The sequence below is a fragment of the Lactuca virosa genome, chromosome 6 (genome assembly GCF_052849685.1).
Source record: "Lactuca virosa cultivar CGN04683 chromosome 6, Lactuca_virosa_CGN04683_v6, whole genome shotgun sequence".
Taxonomy (NCBI): domain Eukaryota; kingdom Viridiplantae; phylum Streptophyta; class Magnoliopsida; order Asterales; family Asteraceae; genus Lactuca; species Lactuca virosa.
In genome coordinates, this window is record NC_136431.1 from 52615821 (window position 1) to 52643615 (window position 27795).

At 40.3% G+C, this 27795-nt stretch overlaps 1 protein-coding gene and 1 non-coding gene across 2 annotated transcripts; both read left to right on the forward strand.

Moving 5' to 3' along the window:
* The first annotated feature begins 1104 nt into the window (after positions 1 to 1104).
* On the forward strand, positions 1105 to 1211 carry LOC145123148 (small nucleolar RNA R71). Its single transcript, XR_013715022.1, has one exon. It is a non-coding gene; the product is annotated as a small nucleolar RNA R71 (small nucleolar RNA).
* A 17850-nt stretch (positions 1212 to 19061) lies between these two features.
* Positions 19062 to 20765, forward strand: LOC145120996 (cytochrome P450 76A2-like). Its single transcript, XM_079056778.1, has 2 exons — positions 19062 to 19973; positions 20042 to 20765. Exons 1-2 carry the CDS (start codon positions 19068 to 19070, stop codon positions 20651 to 20653), a joined length of 1518 nt encoding a protein of 505 aa, XP_078912904.1. The 5' UTR covers positions 19062 to 19067; the 3' UTR covers positions 20654 to 20765.
* Positions 20766 to 27795: the final 7030 nt, after the last annotated feature.

The following is a 27795-nucleotide window of genomic DNA, read 5'->3' on the forward strand; positions in this document are numbered from 1 at the left end:
CTTCTTTCGGTAAGTTAGGAGGTCTTTGAGAAACTTTGCATATTTTGGCATTTGATCCAAGGCTTCAAGGAACGGAATATTGATTTCAAGAGACTTTATGTGATCTAAGAACTTCAGGTAGTCTTCAACATTCTTTTCTTAGATTACTCTGCTTAGGAAGGGCAGCGGTGAGCGGTATGGATTAACGGGTTCATCACTCTTCTTTTTAGGTTCGTTCCATGTCGTGGCGACTATTCAATCTTTTTTCTTTGACTTTCTTCTCGACTTTCTTCCTCAACATTCTGGTTGTTTCTGTTAATGGGAGTCAGATGGGTAACAATTTTCCTGCTTCTAGTTGTAACAGCTTGGATGTGAGCTCCCTTTGGGTTTTGTTCGGTGTTTCCTGGAACTCCTCTCGGTGATCTTTCATTGAATTGTTTAGCTAGTTTCCCAAGTCTTTTTTCGATGTTTAGAATTGAAGCTTGCTGATTTCTGAGTAGATTTTTCTAATCACTCATTAGTGCTTGTTGTTCTCTTATTGCAACTTCAGTTTCATTGTGTCTCTTTTCAGATGCAGCTGCGAAGCATGTGAGCATTGACTCAAAATAAGATTTCTTCTCGGCTGCTGGTTCCTCCCTTTGATAAAAGGCTCTTCCTTTTTGTTCATACTTCTCTTCCTTGCGTTTCTTGTACTCATCATAAGGTAACCACTTCTTCTTGGGGTTTCTCCAATCTTCATCATAATAATCACCGCTCAAATAGATAGCTTGAACCTTTCGGTTTCCATATTCATCAAGATCACAGTCATTGGTTAAATGCGGCCCATTATAATTTTCACACACCACTATTATAGCATGGATTGTTTCATCCATCTTAGTCATCCTCCTATCCATGTTATGCAACTTTGCTAAGACCACTGACATGTCCTCCGAAGCAGAATTTGTCGATCCCCTTGCTACATCATTTCGCAGGTTGTGGTACTCTCTCAAATGTTTAGAAAATTCTTCAATAAGCTCCTTAATTTCAGCGGGATTCTTCTTGGTTAATGGTCCTTGAGAGTCAAGGAGTTGCCTAGTCGTAACATTTACCCCATCATAAAATATGGAAACTTCTTGTTGCACATTAAGATCGTTTTGGGGACAATTTCGAAGCAATCCCTTGTAGCGCTCTGATGCTTCAAATAGCGGCTCCCCCACTTGTTGCTCAAAGTTAGAGATGGCCTTTTTGAGTTTAGCCACCTTTGATGGTGGGCAAAATTGTTCCAAGAATTACTCACGCATTTTTTTCCCATGTAGTAACTGCGCCGGGTGGAAGTGCCTTCAATCAGTCCTTGGCAGCTCCTTTGAAAGTGACCGGAAGCATTCTCAATAACACCGTTTCGCATGGAACATTTAGGATGTTAAAGTAATTGGCGATGTCACTGACTTCATCAAGATGTTTGTAGGCATCTTCATGATCTTTTCCGGTGAATGGAATCTTTTTTAGCGCAACAAGGATGTGCCCCTTGAGTTCAAACGTGGCAGTGGCTGGAATGGTAGGTTGCACGAGACCCGGACCAGTGTCTTCAAGAATTCTTTTCTTGTATGCCTCCATGGAAATGTCGTCAATGTCTGTCATGATGTTTTTGGGTTTACTTTCTTTGTCGGTTTCGGTTTCGCTTCCTTCCTCGTCTGTTTCGTACTCAATGTCCTCTTTCGTTGGATTGTTCTCAATGCTTTCGTCCTTCGGGGTTTTGTTGGATTCTTCCACTTGCTTTCCCTTCTTCTTACTAAAAACTGATTTAAGATTCTTTAAAGGTGATTTCTTTGTTGTTGTAGATTCTCCTACAGCTTTATCCGTGTTTTTGCGAAAAGCTGACACGGGGTCTTCAAGTGGTGGAATCGAAGGTGTATTTGATCTAAAGGTCATAAACTACTGCAACAAAACAATTAAAACGCGTAAAAAGAACAAAAACAAAAACTGAAACTTAACTGTTACGACACCATGACGTGGTGTTAATGACCACGACGTGGTGGGTCAAACAGATTAAAATCCTAAGACGAAAATTAAAAGAAAATCAACAGAAAATTCCTAATAAAATACCAGATTCAAAATAACTAAAATTGGATCGTTCCCTGGAAATGGCGCCAAAAATCTGATGTGAAAAATAATTACGCACTAGTTTTATCCTACTAATGTAACTACTTTCTACCTAAGGCATTGTACCTTGTTGTAAATAGTATAACACAATAGATAGGTATCGAACACAAGGAACGGTATTATTAGCTAATTTTCACCCACTACTAACTAAATTACTAAGAAGTTTAGAAAAAGGTTTTTTTCTCTAGTTTTGCAAGACTAGAAACTTAATTAACTAAACTAAACTAACAATTAACTAAAGTAATTATCAAACTAACGCAAGAAACAAATAGAAATGATTTAAACCAAGGTATTTGAGAGACTTTCGTTTAGCTTCAATTTACTTGCTATTATGGTTGATTTATGGAAGTGCAATGGATTAATGTTTAATTGATTACCGATTCCTAAGATGACCAAGTTAATATTCACTAACTTAATTCTTTAGCAAACAAGTTCATTCATACGGTGATCAGGCGGATAAACTAACAAGCTCACTAGTGTTCGGTGAGACTTATAATAGATTGATCAAATTGGTTAATTGATTCAATTAAATATATGATAGGTCATCATATATTAGCTCCCACAATTATTTACCCACTTTTCTATCTAACCCTAGGTTTTAGTCAAACCTCTAGTCCTACAATTTTTTTAATTCACAAAGATCATAAGATTCAAGTTCAATTAAGAAAGATAGTCATGCAAACTTAATTAAACTCAACAATAAATAGATAAGACAGTTTTCATAATCATAGAAGGTTCTTTAATAAGCTAATTACACAAATAACCATTAAAAACTTAATCCAGCCATAAATCAAACCATATATAGTTAAGCAAATCTACACCAAACGAAAATCATGGGGTTTTAGCCCATGATTTCAGCAACTAAAGTCAGAAAAAAGAATTTCATATGCAAAGACATAATTAAACTAGAATATAAAATCGTAATTAAGAGTTTATTGCCTTAATACTCTGAATTCCCAAGCTACAATCGATTTCTTCACTTCCAAGCTTCAATTCAGATCCTTGGCCTTCAAAAATCATCAATAGCTCCAAGAAAAAGTTCCCAATTCGGAGAATAATGCCAAGAATTTCTAGATTCCCGAAAAACAGATCACCACGACGTGGTAAGGCCACCACGTCGTGGTCTTCATTGTTATCCCGTATACGATAAGTCTTCAAAGTCAATCGGGAAAGGTCAAAAAACGACGTCGTGGGGAACTCACCACGACGTGTTGAGTGCATTTTTCTTCATTTAACAGTCTTCATTCAAATTCCTTAGTTTCCAGCTTCCTTTCTGCTTCAAGCATATCATTTACCCCTAAACCACAATACATAACAAATCAAGCACCTTTTATTCTATAAAGGGCATAAAAGTAATTAAAAATATTAAGATATGTTGTACAATTATATGTATAGATATGCACATATCAACCACCAATGTTGCCTCATATTCAGATTCGACTGATCCATCAAGTACCTCAGGCTCTTGTGATCCATGTAAATAGTACAACAGACCCCATAGAGATAATGTCACTAAATCTTGAGGGCGAAAACCACAGCCTCCGGCTCCATATCATGTGTCGGATAGTTCGCCTCCTGAGGCTTCAGCTGCCTCGGAGCGTATGGAATAATACGACCCCTTTACATCAAGACCGCACCCAATCCTGTGATAGATGCGTCACAATAAACCACAAAATCCTCAACATCCTCCATCAGGGTCAGAATCGGTGCCTCGCACAATCTCTGTCTCAGGGTCTCAAATGATGCCTGCTGCTCAGGCCCCTAGCGAAAAGTAGCATTCTTCTTCGTCATTCGGGTCAGGGGAATCACTATCTTAGATAAATCCTGAATAAAACTCCATTAATATCCTGCCAACCCAAGGAAACTCTGAATCTCAGATGGAGACCTCGGGACCTCCTACCTCATCACGGCCTCCACCTTGGCCGGATCGACCAAAATATCATTCGGTTTGACAAGGTGCCCCGGAAACCGCACCACGTGCAACCAGAACTCGCACTTGGAGAACTTCGCATATAGTCTCTCCCTCCCCAGGGTCTCCAACACCTTTCTCAAGTGCTCCTCATGCTGCTCCTGGGTCTTGGAATAGACCAGGATGTCATCGATGAATACAACCATGGAACAATCCAACATCGGTCGGTACATGCGGTTCATGAGGTCCATGAACGTGGCTAGAGCATTGGTGATCCCGAAGGGAATCACCACGAACTCGTAATGACCATAACATGTCTGGAAGGCTGTCTTCTGCACGTCGTCCTCTCTGACCCTCATCTGATGATAACCCTAACGTAGATCAATCTTGGAAAACCAAGACACACCCTGAAGTTGGTCAAACAAGTCATCGATCCTCAGAAGTGGATAACGGTTCTTCACCGTTAGCTTATTCAGCTCCCGATAGTCAATACACATTCGATGTGATCCATACTTCTTCTTCATAAACAGAATCGGTGAACCCCAAAGCGAGCTACTCGGTCATATGAATCCCTTGTCTAACAGCTCCTGCAGCTGTGTAGACAACTCCTGCATCTCTGGTGGAGCTAACTGATATGGTGCAATGGCTACCGGAGCCGCACCAGGAACCAAATCAATCAGGAACACCACCTGCCTCTCCGGAGGCACCCTAGGAAAATCTTTCGGGAACACATGTGGGTACTCCTGCACAATCGACACATCATCAACCGACTCCTTACCCATCTCTTGGGTATCCATAATATAGGCGACAAAACCGGAACAACCCTGATGAAGATAGCGTCTGGCCATAGCGGATGAGCATAGGACTGGCCCGCGCTGAGCGCCCTCTCTATGGACCACCAACCCCCCCCCCCCCACTTCGGCTCCGAACATATACCAACTGGAACTTACAATCAATCACCACCTTATTTGGGCTTAACCAATCCATCCTCACTATAACCTTGTTCTCGCGCAAAGGAATGGGAACCAAGTCGATCGGATGCCGCTCGCTAAACATCTCTAGAACACAATCCCGATGAACCCTCAATACCCGGACAGATCGATCATCCGCAATCACAACCTCTAAGGGATGATCCAGCTCACTCGGAGCTCCAACAAACCTCTTGCTGAACGCAAGAGACACGAACGATCGGTTAGCCCCCGAATAAAAAAATATCAAAGCAGAGATGTCATTCACAAGGAATGATACTAAAACAAAACACACAAATATAAGCAGAGAAATCAATATAAATAAGGAGTTAAGGAGAAAAGACATACTCTTCACCACATCTGGTGCAGCACACGCCTCCTCGACAGTCAGCTGAAAGGCCTTTCTCCTCACAATAGGCGCATCCGCCTTTCCCTGACGGCCATCTGTAATCCGTAGAGTCGCTGGAGCAGGTGCTATTACTGGTCCTCCTGATGCTAGACTCAGACAATTGGCCTTCTTGTGGACCCTCTGGTTGCAATGAAAGCAAATCAGATCTGATGTATGTGTGGTGGTGATAGTAGCAGTATAATCCTTGCTTAAGTGCCCTGACTTGCCGCACTTGTAGCAGCCCGAACCACCCACTCTGCAAACCCCATCATGCGACCTCCCGTATTTTCCGCAGCGCTCCGTCCCTTCTTTCCCTTCGACCTAGAGTCAAAACCCTTGGGTTTCTTCACTGAAACTGCAACTGTCTGCCCAGGCTCTGCCTTCCTCTTCCCTATGTGCTCCATATCAATCTCTCACACCCGTGCCCTAGATATCATATCATCTAGAGTCGGGCATGCAGAAAAACTAAAAAACTCCCTGATATCAGTTCCGCATGACATATCATATGAACAAGGAGGAAGTCACTCTGAGCAAGCTTCAGGACCTTTTGAGGACTGCCGAAAGTGGTCTTAAAGGTAAAAATGTTGTAACCACTCCTACTGCTAATGCCCCTGTTCTGGCAATTTGGCAAGGTAAGGGGAAGAAGAGGAAGGCTCCTTCCAAGATCCACAAGGGATAGTATCTTGATGGATCCTCTTCAAGTGGAACTAAAGGAGGTTCTGCTACTCCCTCGTCCATCCCAAAAGAAGCAGAGTGTTTCTATTGCCATGAAAAAGGGCACTGGAAGTGAAGCTGCCCCAAGTACTTGCAGGATTATAAGGATGGGAAGGTCAAAACCACCCATGCAGGTATTTACACTATTCTATCTAAAAACTCATCACATACTAACTCTTGGGAGCTTGACACAGGTTTTCGATTTCACATTTGTTCTGATGTGCAGGGCCTAAAAAGAAGTAAGGATGTGGAGCACAGGAAGATAAACTTGATCATGGGGAATAGGAAGGTTTCACCTGTCACCAAGATTGGAGTTTACTCTTTATTGCTTATTAGTGGGTTAGAAATAGATTTGAATAATTGTTGCTACTCGTCTGATATGGCGAGAAATATTATTTCCTTTCATGGTTTGTACAAACAAGGTTTCACATTTTCGTTTGAAAATGAAATTGGTGCAATAAATGCTTATTATAATGGTGTTTTTTATTTTAGAGCATTACCTTGTAATGGTGTATATGAAACTGTGATGGTTGTAGATAACTTAGGAAATAACGTGTTGCATATCGATTCTTCTTATGATTTGGATAAGGCATCCTTGTGGCATTGTCGTCTTGGACATGTCAACAAGAAGCGCATAGGCCAACCCCAGAAGGCTGGAGTTTTGGAGTCATTCGAATTAAGGTTGGATGACACTTGCGAGTCTTGTTTGCTTGGAAAAATGACTAAGTCACCCTTCACTGGTTCTTGTGAAAGGGGTGAGGGTTTATTGGATGTCATACACACCAATGTGTGTGGGCCCTTCAAAACCGTCACAAGGGATGCTAACCGCTTCTATGTGACTTTTACTGATGATTACAGCAAATATGGCTATATCTACTTAATCAAGCATAAATCAAAAACCTTTGAGAAATTCAAAGAGTTTAAGAAAGAAGAGGAGAATCAGTTGGGCAGGAAGATAAAGATGCTCCGATCCGATCGGGATGGTGAGTATCTTAGTATCGAATTCCTGGACTATCTTAAGGAGTGTGGAATTGTTTCACAGTTGACGACACCTAGGACACTACAGCTTAATGGTGTGGCTGAGAGGCGCAACCGAACATTGTTAGACATGGTCTGTTCCATGATGAGTCGATCTTCGTTACCAATCTCATTCTGGGGGTATGCCTTGGAGACTGCCACCCATATCTTTAATCGAGTCCCAACTAAAAAGGTTGCCAAGACACCTCACGAGATGTGGACAGGGAAGGATCCCATGTTAGCACACATCGATGTTTGGGGTTGCAAGGCTTTCGTGAGGCGCGAGACTCACGATAAGCTCGAACCTCAGAGTGAGAGGTGTATTTTCATCGGCTACTCGCAAAAGTCCTTTGGTTATCTCTTCTATAGACTGAGTGACAATGTTGTCTTCGTTGCGAGGAGAGGGATTTTCCGATAGAGGGAACTTATATTCCAAGGGGACAGTGGGAGGCAAATCGACCTTGAAGAACTTCAAGAGTCAAGCGGTGAAGGAACCTCAAACAATAGCAATCAACCTGATGAGGAAACTCATGTTGATCCAGTTGACGAGTCCGTACCTCTGAGGCGCTCTAGTAGAGTTAGTGTCCCACATGTGTTATATGATTTTCATATTACATCTGAGGGTGATACATTTATCAGTGATAGCACACTGGTAAATTTGGATGAACCTAACAGCTACAAGGAATCCATGGCAGGCCCCGAGTCTGCAAAATGGAAAGAGGTTATGGACAACGAGATTCAGTCCATGTATGACAATCAAGTTTGGAACTTGGTTGACAATGTATCGGGTCGTAAGACAGTCAGGTGCAAATGGATCTTCAAGAAGAAGACCGACATGGATGGGAAAGTACACACATACAAGTCGCGACTGGTTGCGAAGGGCTTTACTCAAACTCCGGGAGTTGACTATGATGAGACCTTCTCACCAGTAGCTAAGATTAAGTCTATTAGGGTTATGCTAGCCATAACTGCATTTTATGATTATGAAATATGGCAAATGGATGTCAAAACCACTTTCCTTAATGGAAAGTTGGCTAACGATGTTTACATGAGTCAGCCAGAGGGTTTTGTCGATGCCAAGTACCCTAATAGAGTATGTAAGCTTGAGAAATCCATTTATGGATTGAAACAAAGATCTCGCATATGGAATCTTTGTTTCGATGAGGAAGTCAAAGAGTTTGGCTTTTTGAGAAGTGAGGATGAGTCATGTGTATGTGTCAGAGCTAGTGGGAGTATAGTTATCTTTTTGGTACTGTATGTGGATGACATACTACTCATAGGAAATAACATCCCAACCTTTCAGGAGGTGAAATCCTGGCTTGGGAAGTGTTTCGCTATGAAGGACCTTGGAGAAGTTGCCTATATCCTTGGGATAAGGATATTGAGAGACAGCAGTAAGAGACTAGTTGGACTTAGTCAAAGTACCTACTTGGACAAGGTGTTGAAAAGGTTCAACATGCATAATTCCAAGAAAGGTGACTTACCGATCCAGAGTAATGCCAAACTGAGCAAGGCTCAGAGTCCGAGTATAGAGGCTGAGATACTTGAGATGATTCGATTACCATATGCTTCTGCTGTTGTCTCGATCGTGTATGCTATGACTTGTACTCGCCCTGATGTGACCTTTGCTTTGAGCATGGTTAGTAGATATCAAGGGAATCCTAGCAAGGCTCACTGACTGCGGTGAAAAACATTCTCAAGTACCTGCGGAGGACTAAGGACTGGGTCCTTACACTTGGTGGGAGTGATGACTTGAGAGTGGTGGGGTATAGTGACGCCAGCTTTCAAACCGACAGAGATAATTTCTGCTCTCAGTCGGGATGGGTGTTTACCCTGAATGGAGGAGCAATTACTTGGAAAAGTTCCAAGCAGGAGACTGTAGCCGATTCAACGTGAGAATCAGAGTACATAGCAGCAAGCGAAGCGACAAAGGAGGCGATATGACTGAAGAACTTCATCCGAGACCTTGGAGTTGTACCAACTATAAAGGAGTATGTGGAGATTTTCTGTGACAGCGATAGTGCGGTTGCCTTAGCCAAGGAACCAATGGATCATGGCAGGTCTAGACACATCGACAGGAAATATCACTTCATAAGACACAAGATAGAAGGACTCCTTATGGCAAAGAGGGTATCATTAGATGAGAACCCATCAGATCCCCTCACGAAGGGACTAAGTAGGGTTAAGCATTTACAACATGCGAGGCGCATTGCGCTGAGGGATGATATTAGTTTTAATGATTAGATAGCTATTTCAAAAATTGTAATAGATAAAATGTAACTGACATTTGATGCTTAAATAAAAAGTGTTTTTTATTTACTAGTATGGTACTGTCACATGTCAATTGTTTTACTATTGTTTCATTGTTTGCATGTTTTGACTTCCAGAATAATTGGATTATTCAAACCATCCACAGTCGATCATACTTTGGAAGTAGGTATTGAAGCAAGACTGTCATGAATTTGGCTTGTAGATTGTCAGAAATGGTTAGACATTGCTATGACATTCATGAGTGCTCATAAGGTTTGAGTATTGGATTCAACCTACGCTCACTTGCATCACTTCATGGAATTTATCTCGAGTGATCATGAGACGATAATATCATATAATCTTCAAACCTAGATATATGAGTTGTTGACTATGAGTTGATCGTACATTGACAGTACGAAAACGCATCAGTAAATCGATGTTATAAAACGTGTTGTTGTGTATGATTCAGCAAATAGTTAGTACAAGCATATAGTGTCAAAGTTTATTTGTTCCTTTTAGTCCTTGGAGGATTAAAAGCGATATCTTGGGCCCCTCGATGATTTTGTTTTGACTTATGTGTCGGTCCCAGTCAGAACTAAATTGATGTGTTCAATTAAGTTCTATGTCAAACGAATCAGAAATCGGGAAACAAACTGCTGGACAATAAGATTGACTGTGTTCCATGTGTTTTTCCGGTCGATATCTTGAGAACAGAGGATTCTATGATCACTTATCTAAAATGGTACGTCTAAGTTCGACAGAGGCATTTAAGAGCCACGATTGCTAGTCGAATGCTGAAGTTATACTTATAGTTATTAAACTTATCCAAGTGGGAGACTGTTGGATAAGGTGTCTAAGTCCATAACTATATTTGGTATGTACTTGACCCGATAGTAGCATGGTCCATTTGGGTTGCACTTCACCGGGATAATTTGAAGGATGGACTTTTGAAGAGGTTATTTATGATTTATTAATATATTATAAGTTCTAATATATGAATATGAAATCATATTATTTAATTAGTATTGATCAAGAATTAGTTTTTTGATCAAAAGAGACTAATTAAATATATGAGGATTGACTGTGTAAATCATTCATTCTTATGAAGTGGGCTAATGATCCATGATTCCTCATGTTGGGCTAAACCCATGTGGTGACCCATGGATACTCCATGGAGGTTTTAACCCATGGAGCATGAGGGATATGGAAAGTTATTAGGGTTTACATGGTGTAACCCTAATCTAGCCACACTATATAAGGACCCCTCTAGCTAGCAAAATTGGCCACTTAGCATACACACAAGAGTGCTAGCCGAATTGTGAGTGCAAGTAACCTCTCTATAGTTCTTACATTTGTTGGTGGTGATTTGTGATTCCACTTGAGGCATTCACATTATTGGTGCTAGGCTCTTAAAGGCTTAAGGTTCAAGCTACAACAAAATGTATGTCATTCAACTAGATTTTTGTATTACATATACTCCATTGTATGCTAGTTAGGATGATACCTTGGAAAAAGAAAGTTTGCATGTATATTAGAGAAAACATGGATCCAAGGTATTTAGGGTTGCATGTACACCATATGAGTGTTAGAATGCTCAAAATCCATCACTTCGGTGATCCTCAACGTAACTGGAGCAGGTGCACTCACTGCTCTACCCAACAACCTTGGACAGTCGGATTTCTTATGGCCCACCTGATTGTAGTGATGACACATCAAAATCGAGCCTCGAGGATAATCCCTGCTAAAATGACCAGTATGACCACAACTGAAACAAACCCTTCCCTTCTCATGATAGCTCCCCTCGTGGGTCCTCCCATACTTGGAAAAACGGCCCTGGCCTAATGGCCTACCAGTTGCGAATCCTGAGTCGTGGGCCTCTTTGCTTGGCCCACTGTGGTCTGAACCAGCTCCGACTTTCTCTTCCCGAGGTGCTCCAAATCAATCTCCCACTGATGGGCTCTAACAATCATATCATGCATGTTCTTGCACCCTGAAAAGCTCAAAAAATCCTTGATGTCATCCCTCAACATATCATGATACCTTGCCTTCTTCATCTCCTCGTTCGCCACATACTGCGGAACCAACATAGCCCTCTTCCGGAACTTGGCAGTGATCTATGCCATAGTTTCAGTAGTCTGACGAAGGTCCTAAAACTCCCTCGCCAGCTACTTCACATATATCTCTGGTGCAAACTCCTCCTGGAATCTTGTGACAAACTCCTCCCAAGTCATGGCCACCACAACCACAAATCCTAATGCATGACTGACCTCCCTCAAAATACATGATGCAAATCCCACATTTGCCCCCTTGGGGAAAAAACTTGACTGCTGAGCATTCTTCATGTCAACAATCCATTGGCATCTAGCAATGGGGTCCTTAGCTCCAAAGAACTCCGGAGCTACACATGCCTTGAACTCCCGAAAGGAGGGAGTCTGCACACCAAACTGTCCTGCCGCGATCTCGGCCCAAAAGACCCCTAGTCTCTCATCTAGAAGCTCCATAATCCTAGAGCGGTATGCGTCCTGACGCTCCTCCTTAATCTCCATGATCCCCTGTTTGAACGAACCAAAAATCAAAGGAGTCTGCTCCAAAATACAGCGGGTGATCTCTGACGAAATGAATTCCCACGTCTGTTCATCCATCGACTCAGTGCCAGCACCTGAGCCTGAACCAGATACTCCTCCACGAGTGCTCATCACCATTCTAAAAAGCAACCATGCAATAATCATATCATACCCATAAAATTCCTCATCCTACAGGATTCCTAGAATATCCGTGACCTTCCTTGATTAGAGTATAGATCCTGTGCTTTCAGTAGTACGGGCCCAATACTACCTTCCACACCTATCCATACCTTCGTTAGGGATTATCCCGAATTCTCAAACTGGTACTCCAAGTACTCGTTAAACAGTGCATCCAACCCACTAGAACACTTTCTAGGCTCTCATAGGTTTTCGATCTCACCCTGTCATCAGCTGCTGAATAACTCCCACTAATGTCAGCTAACTACTTCATGAATACAATCATATGCCACAAAGCTTAGATAATCCTTCGACTAAAAGACTCATCCCTACAATGGCAAGACTCAAACGAGAGTTGCGCAGTAGGTCCAAATCAATCACTATGAGATTATTTAACTTATGCAGCATGTGACTTAACATATTCACTTAATAGTTAACTCACATCATAAAGAGTCACACAAAGCACAAAGCAAGCAACATTCGTGAAGTAACACTCCAAGCCATAACCAATCAAAGGACATCTCAATCAATCTCTACTACAATGCCAGGAACTTCTACTAACAGCGTTGGTTTCCTTATGCATGAAAATTATACACAATACATGATCAAATAGATTGTCGAATAAATGACTCTACCCTAGGATCACAACCAGACGAGGAACAGAAAATAAGGCTAAATCAATCATTCTAGGGCTATATAATCCTAATCGTATACAATTTTTAAAACATACACTTAGCAATCATTCTCACCAATATAGATTCCAAATCTAACATAGCATCCAATTCCTCCTAGGATACAAAGCATCACATATCAGGCCAACCAATCATGCAATTCATGAAGGTATCCTTAGCCTTATCTTAGCGTGTAAGCATTCATGTCATATAACATATCAACATGTATGAGTATTCTGGGAATCACTTACTTGAGATAGGCCGATTGCATGCATCACAACCCTTTCTCTTTAAAAAAAATCTTTTTATAAAACTTATTTTGTTTCGAAAAGATTACCAATTCCTCGGTTTGAGTTCAGATACCCCTGAGAGTGTACCCGAATCCCTCAAACCTCTAACATCCTGGTGTTGAGGTATTTCTAAAATTTAACCCTAAGTATGAATATTATTGCATTTTAGCCCTTGTGTATGAAAAGAGTTGCAAAACGGCCCATAGTGGCATTTTTGTAAATAGTGGGCGTGGGGCACGTACGCCGGGCGTACATTTCGTACGCTGGATGTATGTGGCATGATACCAAACCCTAATTTTTAGGATTTGGATCCAGTTTAAACATATTTATGGCCTCTAAGTCTTTTCTCTCATCAGCTTCCATCACGTCACTCGACCATAACAAACCCTAGTTCCTTGTTTGAGCATTCTTGACCTTTGGTGTGCATTTTTCGTGACCTTGAAAGAGAAGGAAGGAAGTGGAATCACCTTGGGAGCATGAGGAAGCTTTGGATCTTGAACCCCCATCTATCTAGAAATCTCCAGGAGGTATAAAGTTCTGAACTTGGCTTGCAATTCTTTAGATCATGTTAACTCTTGAGTCTTGAAGCATTTTGGTCCCAAATCTTGACATTTATGAGTATGGCATACTCTAGCCTATATAAGTTGTCCTTTCAGACGTTTTGAGATGTTTAGAAACAAAAAAATATGATCTAGGTTCTTAGTTCTTCCTTATGCATGTGTTAGGATTCCTAATGGATTAAGAAGTTAGTATCTGTTGGTATTAAGCACTTCTAGCCATGCAAAGTCATAAGTTGGGAACTGTATGACTTATAATGATATTTTGGGCTTGGATCTGGATTTGGACATAAGGACTTCATGGATTAAGCTCTTAATAAGAAGTTGATGTGGCCAGGTGCATATGTTGGGCGTACCAAATGGTATGTTACGCGTACGCGGTCAAAACCTCGACTTATTGGTCAAGCTGAGTACGCCCAATATACTCAGCTGAGTTGACTCGACTGGTTTGTTGCCTTTTGACTTTGACCGAGATTTGATCAATTTTGACCTAAGGGTATTTTGGGTACTTTGAGTTGTATTTGAGATTGGTCACTATTTGCTAAATAGGTAACGGTTAGAGTTGATGTTCGAAGCAGAGACCTATTCAACTATTTGTTCGGACTGAGAGGTGAGTTTTCCTTCAATGTACTTATGGGTCGAAGGCACCAAGACTGGCCCTTTGGATTAGATATCTTGTTTTGCTACATACTATTATGTTGAGATACATGTACAATGGTTATGTGATTAGACTGGTAGATCTGTAGGAATACCTGTGTTTTGTTGATTTATGTTTGTTATTGTATATGTCGACATGTTATGGTTTAATGGGTTGAGGTGGACCAGCTGTTGCTAAAGTCCAAAACACCCAGGACGGACCGGATAGACTGAAGGCCTGCAAGGCGGTCCAGTCAGGACGAAGGCTCGAAGAGCGGTCCAGATAGGTTGTAGGCCCTGCGAGGCGGTCCAATCATGTTGAAGGCTCATGTATGCATGATTTTGTTTGTTATGTTGTGTGGTACTTTGGAGGAACTCACTAAGCTTTAGCTTACGGTTTTAGTTTATCATTTCAGGTACTTCAGAGGATCGTGGGAAAGCGAAGGCGTGATGGTGCACATCTTCCTGTTTTGATGATATTGGTTCTTGGGATACTCTAATTATACTATACTTTTGAAACAATGGGTTTTCTTGTAAACAGTTATGGTTTTGGGTTGTTTTTGAAAAGTTAAAATTTATTATGATTTTTGGGTCGTTACAAAACCGAGGCTCTGATACGAACTTGTAACATCCCGAAAATCCATGGAAAAATTTTCATTTTTAAAACATTAATCCATCCAACAATTTGTTCCCGAAAACACTCACGATGAAAAATAATATTTAAACATCAGAGTAAAAGTCATAATAAGCTATTGCGAAATAAAACTCTAGGGGATGTTGTGCAGTCACGCCGGGCCCTTTCCGTATGAACTGGAAGTACGTGAAACCATAACCATAAACTATAAGCACAAAGCTTAGTGACTTCCCCAAAATACCACATACCATACATATCAATGGGCCTAGCCACACATTGGGCCTAACCCATAATTATAGGCCTATCCCTTCCTAATAAATGAACCAAGCCCAACATACAAGTAGGCCTAGCCCGTCATGCACGGGCCTAGCCCACTCATGCAATGGGCCCAACCCTACATGCATTCCCATGGGCCCAATCTAACATACAATGCAAGATTCACAAAGATAAGTAGCATCCTACATAACACATTCCAGTGGGCCTTCATTGGTGCCTTCGACCCACAAGTATAGTAAGGTGACTCACCTCAATCCGATGTCAATAAATCACACACTCGAGCTGTTGCTACCATGGCTTCTCACACTGAACATATCCAAGATCAATTCAAATAAAAAATTAGGGTAGTAACCTATAATTAAAGGTCCAATCATATTCTATCATGCTAAGGGGTAAACGACTATTTTACCCTTCCCATACTTGGCCCAACAATTCATGGCCCAAACCCAAAATGGCCCATAAAGGTGTGTTCGGAGAAAACAATAATGACTAAAACTCGTTACAGGTAGCGTACCAGGAGGGTACGCCCAACGTACGCCACTCTTGCCCAAACTCAACTTTAAGCTTCTTAATACCTTAATACTTAAATACCAACACCCAGATCGGATTCTAAGGGACGTCTTAAGTCATAAAGTTCCTGACTTTATGACTTTGCATGGCTTAATGGATTCCAAACCAAATCCCTAGATTCAAATCTTCACCAAAGGACCACTAACTCATGCATGGAAGAGATATACCCATCAAGATTCAATTTTTATGACTTAATGACCTAAAAATGATTAGAAAAGAGGCTCAAAGGTTCTGGAGTAACTTCTACTCACAAGATGCAAGCCAAGGGACCAAAACATCCTCATAACCTAACCCAAAACTAGATCTACACTAAAGAGCCATAAAGTTTGAAGCTTTATGCCTCCAAAAGCTTGCAAAGATGATAAAAGTCATGGATCTCCAAGCTCTAGCCACAACAATCCACAAGGATGAACTTCTCATTCTTCCACAAAGCACCAAGAACACTCTAAAACACCCAAAGGGCTCAAGAATCTCACAAATGGGGTTAGGGTTTCGAGGGAACTGCTTTAGATGATGGAGGATGAATATAAGAAGGGTTTCCAAAAGGTTAAGGCCTTTAAATAGGGTCAAAGACCCAAAAATTAGCGCTTGACCCTGCCACGCGTATGCCCAACGTACTCCAGGTATGCGCATCTTACTAGGTAGAATCTCCGCGACCAGTTAAGCCAAGTACTCCCAACATACATGCCTGGTAAGCCCAATGTACACGACAAACTCTTTCCCATTCTAAATTTCAATGGCCATAACTTATTTTCCCCAACTCCATTCGACATTCTTTATATGCTCGGAAAGGTAATGAAAAGCCCTATAATCCCATCTAAGCTCCTTTGACTTAAAACCATTCGAACTAGAGTCCTCAATTCAAGAAAAGGTCTGAAGCATCACTTTTACCATTATACCCTTGGACTCCAAAGCATAAACTGAAAGCTTGGATCACACAACCTATATAATCCACACCCAATTGGGTCTAAAACTCAAACCCTTTGAAGTCCAGGGCCCTAACTTGATCCATTTAATGCCCATAATTCCCGAAATAGGAAGTTTCTCGAAACCAGATGTTACAATCATCAGACAGAGGAGGTAGTTGGTTTGATTGATTCTTTAGTCCTTGGGAAGGAGAATATATCGAACTTCAACAAAGGTCGGTAAGGGTCTTCTGTGACGGATAATACTTGCAAGATTGTCAAACTTACTAGAGAAATCATTAATGGCGTAAATGAAGAGATGTTTGTATTCAACCGATTCTTCAATGCCTTCGAGAAGATCCACAATCACTTTAATTTTTGTGCAATAATCATGAACGGAGAGATCAAAATTAGTTTATATATAATTTTTTTTCACATAACAATAACAAATTTATAGTACAATCGGTTAAAAAACTTTGGTATTTGGTTCATATCTTAACAATAATTTTTTTTTTATCAAATTTAACAAAAATTTAGCGGTCATACGAATTTCTAGGAACTGAAGGTCCTTTATTTTACTTTTTCCTCTGGCCCCAAATATGTTTGGACCGGCCCTGCCCATGGCTTTGGCTTCTTTATTTACCAGGAAAAGTAATTCGAGATTCAACCATATTTGTCGAGAGGATGCATCGGGATTAAACATATGTAAGTAGGGATTGAGCGATCAAACCATATAGCCACAACTTCACAATCGAGTCAAGTTTATGCCATTCCGAATCGGCGTCTTGGGTGGATTGTATGTGTTGTCATTGTGATTAAGTACATCGAAACTGATACAATAAGTAGTAAATATTTTGCACCAAGCATCGTAGTTGAGGCAATCAAGATCAAGAAAGAGATATACGTAGGTTTTTATGTTGGTGATGTCATAAGTCTTGGCAGAGGTTATGGTCGGTTGGTGTCCATTATATTTTAACGTGTGAAGAAAAGAAGAGAACAAGTAATATAATATATATCTTGGATAACAACCATGTAGGGATGTCAATAGGGGCAAACGGGGCGGGGATTGCATCCCCCGCCCCCTCCTCGGAAATCTCAAGCCTCCCCACCCCCGCGCCCGCCCTCGAATCCCACGATTACCACCGCCCTCGCCCCCGGATCATTTTAAATGTTAAAAACAAAAATATTATAATATCTCAAAAACATTATACTAACAACTTAAAAACATGGTATTTTATTGAATTTTGGAAGCTCAAAACCATTCATATATTTATTATATTTATATAATTAATTTATATTAATGTAAATAATATATTAATGGGGACCCTATTCGGGGTTCGGGACGGGACTGCCTATCCACGCCCCCGCCCCCGAAATTAAAACATTGCCCCAGTCCCCGATTTTTTAAATAAATATCCCGCATACATAATTGGGGTCCCACGGGTTCAGGGTCCTATGGACTTTTTGAAACCCGTACAACCTATTGTTATTTGCACAACTGGCTTGAAAATAATGCAATGAACAAGTAATATAATATATTGCTCGTCGTATTTAAACTTGTGAGGTCATATGCTAAAAAACATTATTAAACAACAAATAAAATATATATTCATAATATATAAATTTGTTATTTACCTACTCAAATAAATAAATAAATAAATGTCTTATCCACCGAAAAATGTTTTCAACTAGACTAATCACGAAGCACCTAATACAAATGTGTTAGGCCCAAACACTAACCATGGTCCATGGATAATGGATTTGCATATTGATTATTAAAGTGCTGCATACGGTATTATGTGCATCATTTTTGATTTTCTTTTGAACAACGAATTTATAAAAAAATTGATGTTTGAAAAATAAAATCAAAATGGTGCACAAAACCCTAGTTTGACCAATTTAATAGAAGACGACAGTTCTGGGTTCAAGAATATGCAAAAGAGTGATCCAACTAGAGATGAATAATTCAAGGATACGATTCGGAGAGTACCAAAATATTATTTTTTGCAAATAAAAACTCAGATGCAAATATGGACCAAATTTACCGAGCTTGATAAAAAGTTTAAATTGTCAAATTTGTCAAGTAAGGTCATGTGTGTGACATCTTTCTTTTTTTTATTAATTTATGATTCCTTTTAGAATCTGTAGACTTTTTTATTCACATAAAAACAGTATTTCTAATGAATCACCATGAAGTAAATGTAAGAAACGCGGCAACATCATGTTATAAAAAAATACTGTTATTTATTTTAGAAAGTAAAGTATGATAAATCATGTTATTATTATTATTATTATTATTATTATTATTATAGATCAGACTGTACTCCGAAATTTTTATTTAGCAGCCGGCCGACGGGCAAGCCATTAATTGTCATTAAGATCTATAAATACATAAAATATATCAAAGAACGATCCAAAATACGATGGAGTTTAACTGGACTTTTGTTTTCGTTTCTTTCTTAACTATTCTCTTTCTTCTTTACCTCCGAAAGAAATATGCCACAACCGGCGGAAAACGGCAACCACCAGCTCCACCAGGGTGGCCTGTGTTTGGTAACCTTTTTAATCTTGGTGCCATGCCACATAGAACTGTGGCCGGACTTGCCGCTGAATATGGTCCGGTCATTAGCTTAAAGCTTGGCTCAGTGAACACAGTGGCGATCTTGAGTGCCAAGGCCGCCACTGAGTTTTTCAAGAACCATGATCTGACGTTCATGGAACGCACGATCACCGAGGCCAGTAAGTCTCACGGTTATGACAAATCTTCCTTAGCACTCGCCCCATACGGAATGTACTGGCGAGTGCTGAGGAAGATCTGTACAGTCGAGATGCTTGTGGCAAAAAGGATCAACGAGTCGATCGCCGTTAGGAGACGGTGTGTTGATGACATGTTAACTTGGATTGAAAAAGAAGTCGATTCAAGTGAAATTGGGACCGGGATCCACGTTGCAAAGTTTGTGTTCCTCTCGTCGTTTAACCTACTAGGCAACCTCATGCTCTCCCGCGACTTGGCAGGCCCGGATTCTAAACTTGCATCCGAGTTTTTTACTGTGATGATAGGGATGATGGAATGGGGCGGTCATCCGAATATATCGGATTTGTACCCGTGGCTGAAATGGTTCGATTTACAAGGGGTGAGAAAGAAAATGGACCGAGATGTTGGAAAAGCGATAGAAATAGCAACGGGGTGGGTAGAAGAGCGGGTGGAGGAGCGGAAAAAGGGGGTCGAGAGACATAAGGACTTTTTGGACGTGTTGTTGGACTACGAGGGCACCGGAAAAGATGAACTAGAGAAGATGTCAGAGAGGGACATCACTATTTTTATTTTGGTGAGTTTTTGACTATTAATTTGTTGGTGTTTTGAGTACTAATAGCATATCTTTCTAATCTTTTTCAGGAGATATTTTTGGCTGGGTCTGAAACAACTAGTAGTACGGTTGAATGGGCCTTAAGCGAGTTACTCAGGGCACCTAACAAAATGATTCAGGCCAAACATGAGCTGAAGTCGGTGATTGGCCGGAATGAGAAACTCGAAGAGAGTTCCATTGATAACCTTCCTTACCTACAAGCCATCGTAAAGGAAACTCTACGGCTCCATGCTCCAATCCCATTCCTGGTCCCACGAAAGGCCGCCCATGACACTGACTTCATGGGATACCATATCCCAAAAGATACCCAATTGTTTGTGAATGCATGGGCCATAGGACGGGACCCAGAATGTTGGGAAAACCCTAATTCATTTGAGCCCGAGAGGTTTTTGGGCTCAAAGGTTGACTACCGAGGTCAACACTTTGAACTCATACCATTTGGTGGAGGGAGAAGGATGTGTGTAGGGGTACCACTAGCGCACCGTGTGTTGCACCTTGTATTGGGTTCGTTGCTACACGAGTTTGATTGGGAGCTTGAAAGCCATGTGAAAGCCGAGACGCTGGACATGAATGATAAAATGGGAATTGTTGTTAGGAAACTAGAACCACTAATAGCGATACCCAAAAACATTAAATGTTAGTTTATACTTCATATATAAGTTTGTTATCGCTACATTATGAACTTTATTAATTCAGGTAAATCTTCATGTATTGTGAAATTTATGTTAGGATTAAGGGCAAGAAATGATAAGTTGCGTGTTCTTGTTTATGATATAGTTTTATTTTCATATTTCCCACTGGAACATTATCTTAAAAAAACATATTGAAATACAGCAAAGAATGTTTTTTTTGTTACAATTGAAAATATTTTAGTAGTATAAAATTCTAATAAAAGAAGAGATCAAGAACAATGTTATAAATTTATAGCGATTGAAAATAAAGAAAACATAAAAATGTGATTTATGATACAAAAATAAAAAGGACATTATATCAAACTTTTCTGCATTTCTCCGTTATAATAATCTTAGTATAATAAATACCAATGATGAGCTTCGTGTGTAACTTCGTGGGGTAACGGCCTTCGGAAAAGATTGATATATAGCTAGCCAGTAGCCCAGTATGATCTTTTTGTACCCTTTGGAATATATGGACGCCAGAAGTGAAAAGGATTTTTTAGAAAATAGGCGTCTTATTTTTTGGAAGAGACCACAGCCTCGGCAAACTAAAAAAAATAGGCGTCTTAAATGTCATCTCCCTATTATGTGGTGTAAATATAAATGTAAGTATGTAAACAATGGTTGTGGTAGTTAGGTATGTTTGGTCATGTCCCCCTTTTAGTTTTATTCATCTATTTATGCAATTATATCTTATCTGTTGCCTTCGTCTTAGCTTCTTGGCTCTTGCTAATCTAATCGTAGCCATTTATTTTTTTCTATATAGTTTTATTAGTAGTATATATAACTGTCTTCCAAATATGACGCAAGAAAATGAGAAAACTGTCTTGTATAGTGATAAAACTTTCGATATTAAAGTATATAAACTTATAGCAACCTATTATGAGGTAGCGGTGGAGGATTATGTATCAAGAGATGATGGAAATTTTGATTTGGAAACAATTAAAAAGTGTTAGCAACAAAATTCTAAACTTGGTTATGTTAGCTTATATATATTTTGTGTATAGTACTTTTAGGTTGTAGTATTTTTTTATTGTGTGGCCCATGTATTATTAGCCAATATTTTTAGCCCTTACGATTTTTGTATATATATTTTTGGTGGAATAATATTATTAAAGGAAAACATTTGTCAACAACTATCCCTTATCCCTTCTCAAAACAACTTCCTCAAGCATTTCTCTGTGTTAGTTCATCCACGTGACATCAACGACTTCGTTATCCTAAGACTCAAATCTTCCAACATTTACTTTCCAAAAAGTTTATCTCGTGTAATATAAACGATCCTAGTATATTATGCCATGCTTATCAACATGGCATGCTACTTTGCCATTTCATGTCATTCATTATGATGTTTGGACTTCTCATTTAATAAGTCATAATGGAATAAAATATTATTCTTGATCAATATTCTCATTTTGTGTGGGTATATCCATTGTGCAATAAATCTGATGTGTATTCTAAATTTCCCCATTTTCGTGCATATGTCAATATCCAAATCTTTCAATGTGATAATGGCAAAGAATTTGATAACAAACATTTTCACCATCTTTGTGCCACTAATAGTATTTACATGCGTTTCTCTTGCCCTTAGACATCTCAACAAAATGGCAAATCTGAACGCATGCTTCGTACTCTAAATAACACCATTCAAACCCTTTTGTTCCAAGCCCATCTTCGACTAACTTATTGGGTGGAAGCCCTTCATATGGCCGCTCATTTCTTAAATATCCTTCCTTCCACCACCCTCAAACACGACACTCCATTTCACAAACTCTTCCACAAACACCCTTCATACACCCATCTTCGTGTTTTTGGTTGCCTATGTTATCCTCACCTCAACAACACTAATAAACTTCAACCCCGATCCGTCCCATGCATCTTCCTTGGTTACCCTTCTAATCACAAAGGGTATCAGTGTCTCAATCTTCATACCAAAGAAATCATCATTTCCCATCATATTAGATTTGATGAATCTGCCTTTCCTTTCGGTTCCATGACTCCTCATCAATCTCCTGACTATGAGTTACTAAATATTGAAGATCAATGAAACTGTTTCAATGATCCAACCATTCCCTCTCAATCTTCTCTATCACATCCCGAACAAAATTCAACCACCATCGACACCTCCACCCAAAATATTAGCAGCAATGTTGATAGAATTCCCTCCTAATATAATCTCGAGTCTTCTCCTTCTATTTCTAATCTTCCCCCTCTTACTAACAATAATCCTCCATCAAACACTCCTCCGATTGTTCCTACTTCCACTTGCACTCATCCTATGCAAACCCGTGCTCGTCATGGCATCTTCAAGCCCATTGAAAAACTAAATCTTCACACCTAGTTTTCTTAGTCTCTGCTTCCCAAAAACTATTCTCAAGCCTTTCAAGATTGAAATTGGTACAACTCCATGACTGAAGAATTTAATGCACTTATTTCTAATAAGACTTGGGTACTTGTGCCTCGGCCTCCCACTGCAAATGTTGTTAACTGTATTTGGATTTTTAAAAAAGAAACATAATGCAGATAGCTCGCAAGCTCGCTATAAGGCATGTCTAGGTGCTAATGGTCATAGTCAATGACTTGGTATTGATTGTGATGAGACTTTTAGCCCGATTGTAAAACCGGCTACTATCAGGACTATCCTCAGCCTGACTATTTCACACCACTGGCCGGTTCACCAGTTGGATGTGAAAATGCATTTCTCCATGGTCACTTACAGGAGATTGTTTACACGTATCACCCCCTGGGTTTTCGTGATAGATCCCTACCGGATCATGTTTGCTTACTTCAGAAGTCCGTATTTGGACTCAAGCAAGCACTGCGAGCGTGGTATCATCGGGTTGCTTAGTTTATTATAGGTTTCGGGTTCACTAACAGTAAATCTGATTCTTCGTTGTTCATCTACAGACAGGGTGCTCGGATTGCGTACTTGGTGCTCTATGTAGATGATATCTTTTTTACTGCATCATCTTCCACTCTCATGCAGTAGGTCATCACCATTCTTCATTCAGAGTTTTCCATGACCGACCTAGGCACTCTGAACTATTTTCTAAGTATTACGGTAACTAGAGACAGTCATGACATGTTCTTATCTCAGCAGAAGTATGTCACCGAGATTCTTGAATGGGCTAAGATGCTCAATTGCAAACCCACCCACACTCCTGCTAACACATTAGCTAAGTTTGACGACACCATACCTTAAACACCCAGTTTCTGGTCGTTTCTTAATTCGGGGTCGTGATCTGAAAATCGATTATCATAAGGCTTTGGTCTTTGAGGAAAGAAAGATTTAGACCTATTTGGATGTGGGTAATATAGGTTATGTGATCCACGCCCTCGATTCGTGTGTTGGAGTCAAATGGGTAATATGAGAAGAAGTGATGTTTCAAGATTCTTACGCGAATTAAGAATGTTAGTTTGGTATGGTTTTAGTCATAGTAATGTGATAGGTTTGTGGAGCTCTTCAATACCTTTCTGAGCATATGAAGATCGTCGGAATCGGAGTTTAAACGAAGAAGTTATATCTATTTGAATTTGAGTAGGATTTATGGATTTTCAATTTACGTTGGGCGTAAACCATTAAAAGGATCACGGGCATCTTTGAGTACATTGGGCATACATTGGGGGTACTCATCCAGAATCCAAACCCTAATTTTTAGGGTTCTGCCCCTACTTAAGCACCTTAAGTCCCTTGAGGCCTCTCCATTTCTAGCCTCCATCCTCCCCAACCCTAGTTTCGAAACCTTAATATTTGAGAGCTTGTTTTGGACCTTTAAAGTGTTCTTGGTGCCTTGTGGAAGATGGAGAAGTTCATCCTTGTGGATTGTTGTTGCTAGAGCTTGGAGATCCATGACTTTTATCATCGTTGCAAGCTTCTAGAGGCATAAAGCTTCAAACTTTATCTCTCTTTAGTGTAGATTTAGTTTTGGGTTATGTTTTGAGCATTTATTTGGTCCCATGGCTTAGATCTTGTGAGTAGAAGTTACCCCAAAACCTTTGAGCCTCATTTCTAGTCATTTTTAAGGTCATTAAGGCCTCGTTTGTTTTTCTACAAAAGTACTTTTTGAGCACTTTTCCCTTCTGGCGGGTAGATGTTTCTCAAGTGCACGTCTTCTTCCGCAAACATGGAAAAAGACAAAAAGACATTTAATCACTTCCAAAACAAACAACACCTAAGCCATAAAAATCGAATCTTGATGGGTATAACTCTTCTATGCATGAGTTAGTGGTCCTTTGGTGAAGTTATGAATCCAAAGTCATAAAGTTAGGAACTTTATGACTTAAGATGTCCCTTAGAGTCAGGTCTGAGAGTTGGGCATTGGGTCTTAAAGTATTAAGAGCTTAGAAAGTTGTTTTGGCCTCAGGTGGAGTACGTTGGACGTACCTCTCTGGTACGTTATGCGTAGCGAGTCTCGACCCACTTCTTTTTCGGTGATCAATCAGTACGTGGGGCGTATATGTGGAGTACATTGAGCATACTCCCAGATGCGTATGTGGTCCATTTTTGGGTCTTAGGTCATTATGAGTTTTGGGTCATGATTGTTAGGTTAAGTATGGGAAGGGTAAAAGGGGTCTTTTACCCTTAGTAAGTTAGAATAAGAATTGGACCCTTGGTAATGGATTATTACCTTAATTATTGATTAGGAATGATTTTGGATATGTTCAGTGCGAGGATCCCTTATAGCAGCCGCATGAGTATGATTCGGTTATCTTCAGTTCAAGGTGAGTCTCTTCACTGTACCCGCTGGTCGAAGGCACCAATGTCGGCCCACTAGGGTGAGTTATATAGAATGCTAGCTTGAATTTTATGTTGGGTTGGGCCCATTTGTATGAGTGGACTGGGCCCATCGTATGTTGGGGCTAGGCCCATTGTATGATGGGCTAGGTCCATTTGTATGTAGGGTTGGGCCTAAGGAAGGGTTATGCCCATTATTATGGGTTGGGCCCAATATACTGGGGCTAGGCCTAATGATATGTATGGTATGTGGTATTTTGGGGAACTCACTAATCTTTGTGCTTACAGTTATGTGTTTATGGTTTCAGGTACTTCCGGTTGCAAAAGGGAAGGGACCGGCATGACTGCACAACATCCCCAACGTTTTCCACATTGGCTATTTATGACTTATACTCTAATGATAAAATGATTTAATTATTGTAACTGGTTTTGGAACACCTAAATTGTATGGTTTAAGTGCTTTTAAAATGAAATTTTAACTCTGAATTTTTGGGACGTTACAAGTTGGTATCAGAGTATTGGTTTGAGGGATTCAGGCACACTTTCGGGTGTAACTGAACTTAAACTAAGGATTTGGTAATCTTTTGAAAGAAAACAAGTTTCTAAAAAGATTTTTATAAAGAAAAATGGGGTGTGATGTTTATAATTAGTCGAGCTCAAGTAAGTGATTCCTAGAATACCCATGCATGTGGATATGTTTTATGATATGAAATGCTTGCATGCTAGGATAATGCTAAGGATACCTTCAGGAATTGCATGATAGATTGGCTTAATTTGTGATGCCTTGTAGCCTAGGATGATTTGGATGTTATGCTATATTTCAAATCAATATTGGTGGAAGTGATTGTTAAGTGTATGCTTTAAAAATTGTATACGTTAGGATCATATAGCCCTACAATGACTGAGTTAGCCTTAATTCATGTTCCTTGTTTGGTTGTGGTCCTAAGGTAGAATCATTTATTCGACAGTCTATTTGATCCAATATTGTGTATAATTTGCATGCATAAGGCAACCGACAGTAGAGTGCTAGTTCCTTGCATGGTAGTAGCAATTGAGTTTTAGATGCCTTTTTTGATTGAGTTGTGGTTTGGAGTGTTAATGTACGAATGTTACATGCTTTGTGCATTGTGGGAATCTTGTGGATGTGAGTTAACTATTAAGTGAATACGTCAACTTACATGCTGCAAAGGTTAAATAATCTCAGAGTGACTGATTTGGCCCTATTGCGCAACTCTCATATGAGTCCAACCGTTGTAGGGCTGAGTCTTTTACTCAAAGGATTATCTAAGCTTTGTTGCATGTAATTGTATTCATGAAGTAGTTAAATGACATTACTGGGAGTTCTTTAGCATCTGATGGCATGGTGAGGTCAGGAACCTAGGAGAGCCTAGGAAGTGTTTTCGTGGGTTTGGATGCGCTACTTTGCAGGGTACTTGGAGTACTAGTTTTAGAAGGCGACTTGGAGGATTCAGGATAATTCTTGGGGAGAGTATGGATAGGTATGGAAGGTTGTATTTGGCCCGTACTACTAAAAGCATAAGATCTGTACTCGAATCGAGGAAAGTCACAGAGATTATAGGAAGCCTGTAGGATGAGGATTCTTTGGGTATTTTTCGATCAACTGTGTGATTTCTTTTCAATATGGTGATGAGCATAGGTGGGGGAGGTTTAGGTTCTGGTTTAGGAAGGTGTTGGTACTGAGCCGTTTGAGGAGCGGATGTGGGAGTTCATCTTGTCGGAGATCACCCACGGTATTTTGGAGTAGACTCATGTGATATTCAGTTCGGTCAAGGCGGGGATTATGGAGATTATGAATGAGCGTCTAGGCGCGTTCTGCACAGAGATTATGGCTTTTGTGGGAGCTCTAACTTTGTCATTTCGCGAGTTTCGTGCTTGTGGAGCTCCCAAGTTCTTTGGGGATAAGGATCCCATTGCTTGTAGGAGGTGGTTAGCAGACATGGTGAACGCTTTTCGGACGAGCTTCTGCCCCGAGGGGACGAAGTTCATATTTGCATCTTGTCTTCTGAAAGACAGAGCTTGTGACTTGTAGGAGGAAGTAGATTTCGCTTTGGGAGGAGAGGATATTGAGATAATGACTTGGGATGAGGTTGTGACCCGGTTTAGGTCAGAGTTTGCACCAGCTATCGAGGTGTAGCAGTTGGCGAGGGAGTTTTAGGACCTTCGCTAGACGACCGACACTGTGGTGGAGATTACTGCTAAATTCAGGGAAAGGGATTTATTAGTTCCACAGTATGCTGCGGATGAGGAGATGGAGAAGACAAGGTACGATAAGATGTTAATGGACGATATTAAGGAATATGTGAGCATGCCCAGCTGCAAGACCCTTGAGGATATGATTGCTAAAGCCCGGGAA

Coding starts and splice junctions, on each gene's coding strand:
- LOC145120996 (XM_079056778.1), top strand. CDS start 19,068: ATGGAGTTTAACTGGACTTTTGTTTTCGTTTCTTTCTTAACTATTCTC. Junction 19,974..20,041: donor ACATCACTATTTTTATTTTG/GTGAGTTTTTGA, acceptor AATCTTTTTCAG/GAGATATTTTTGGCTGGGTC.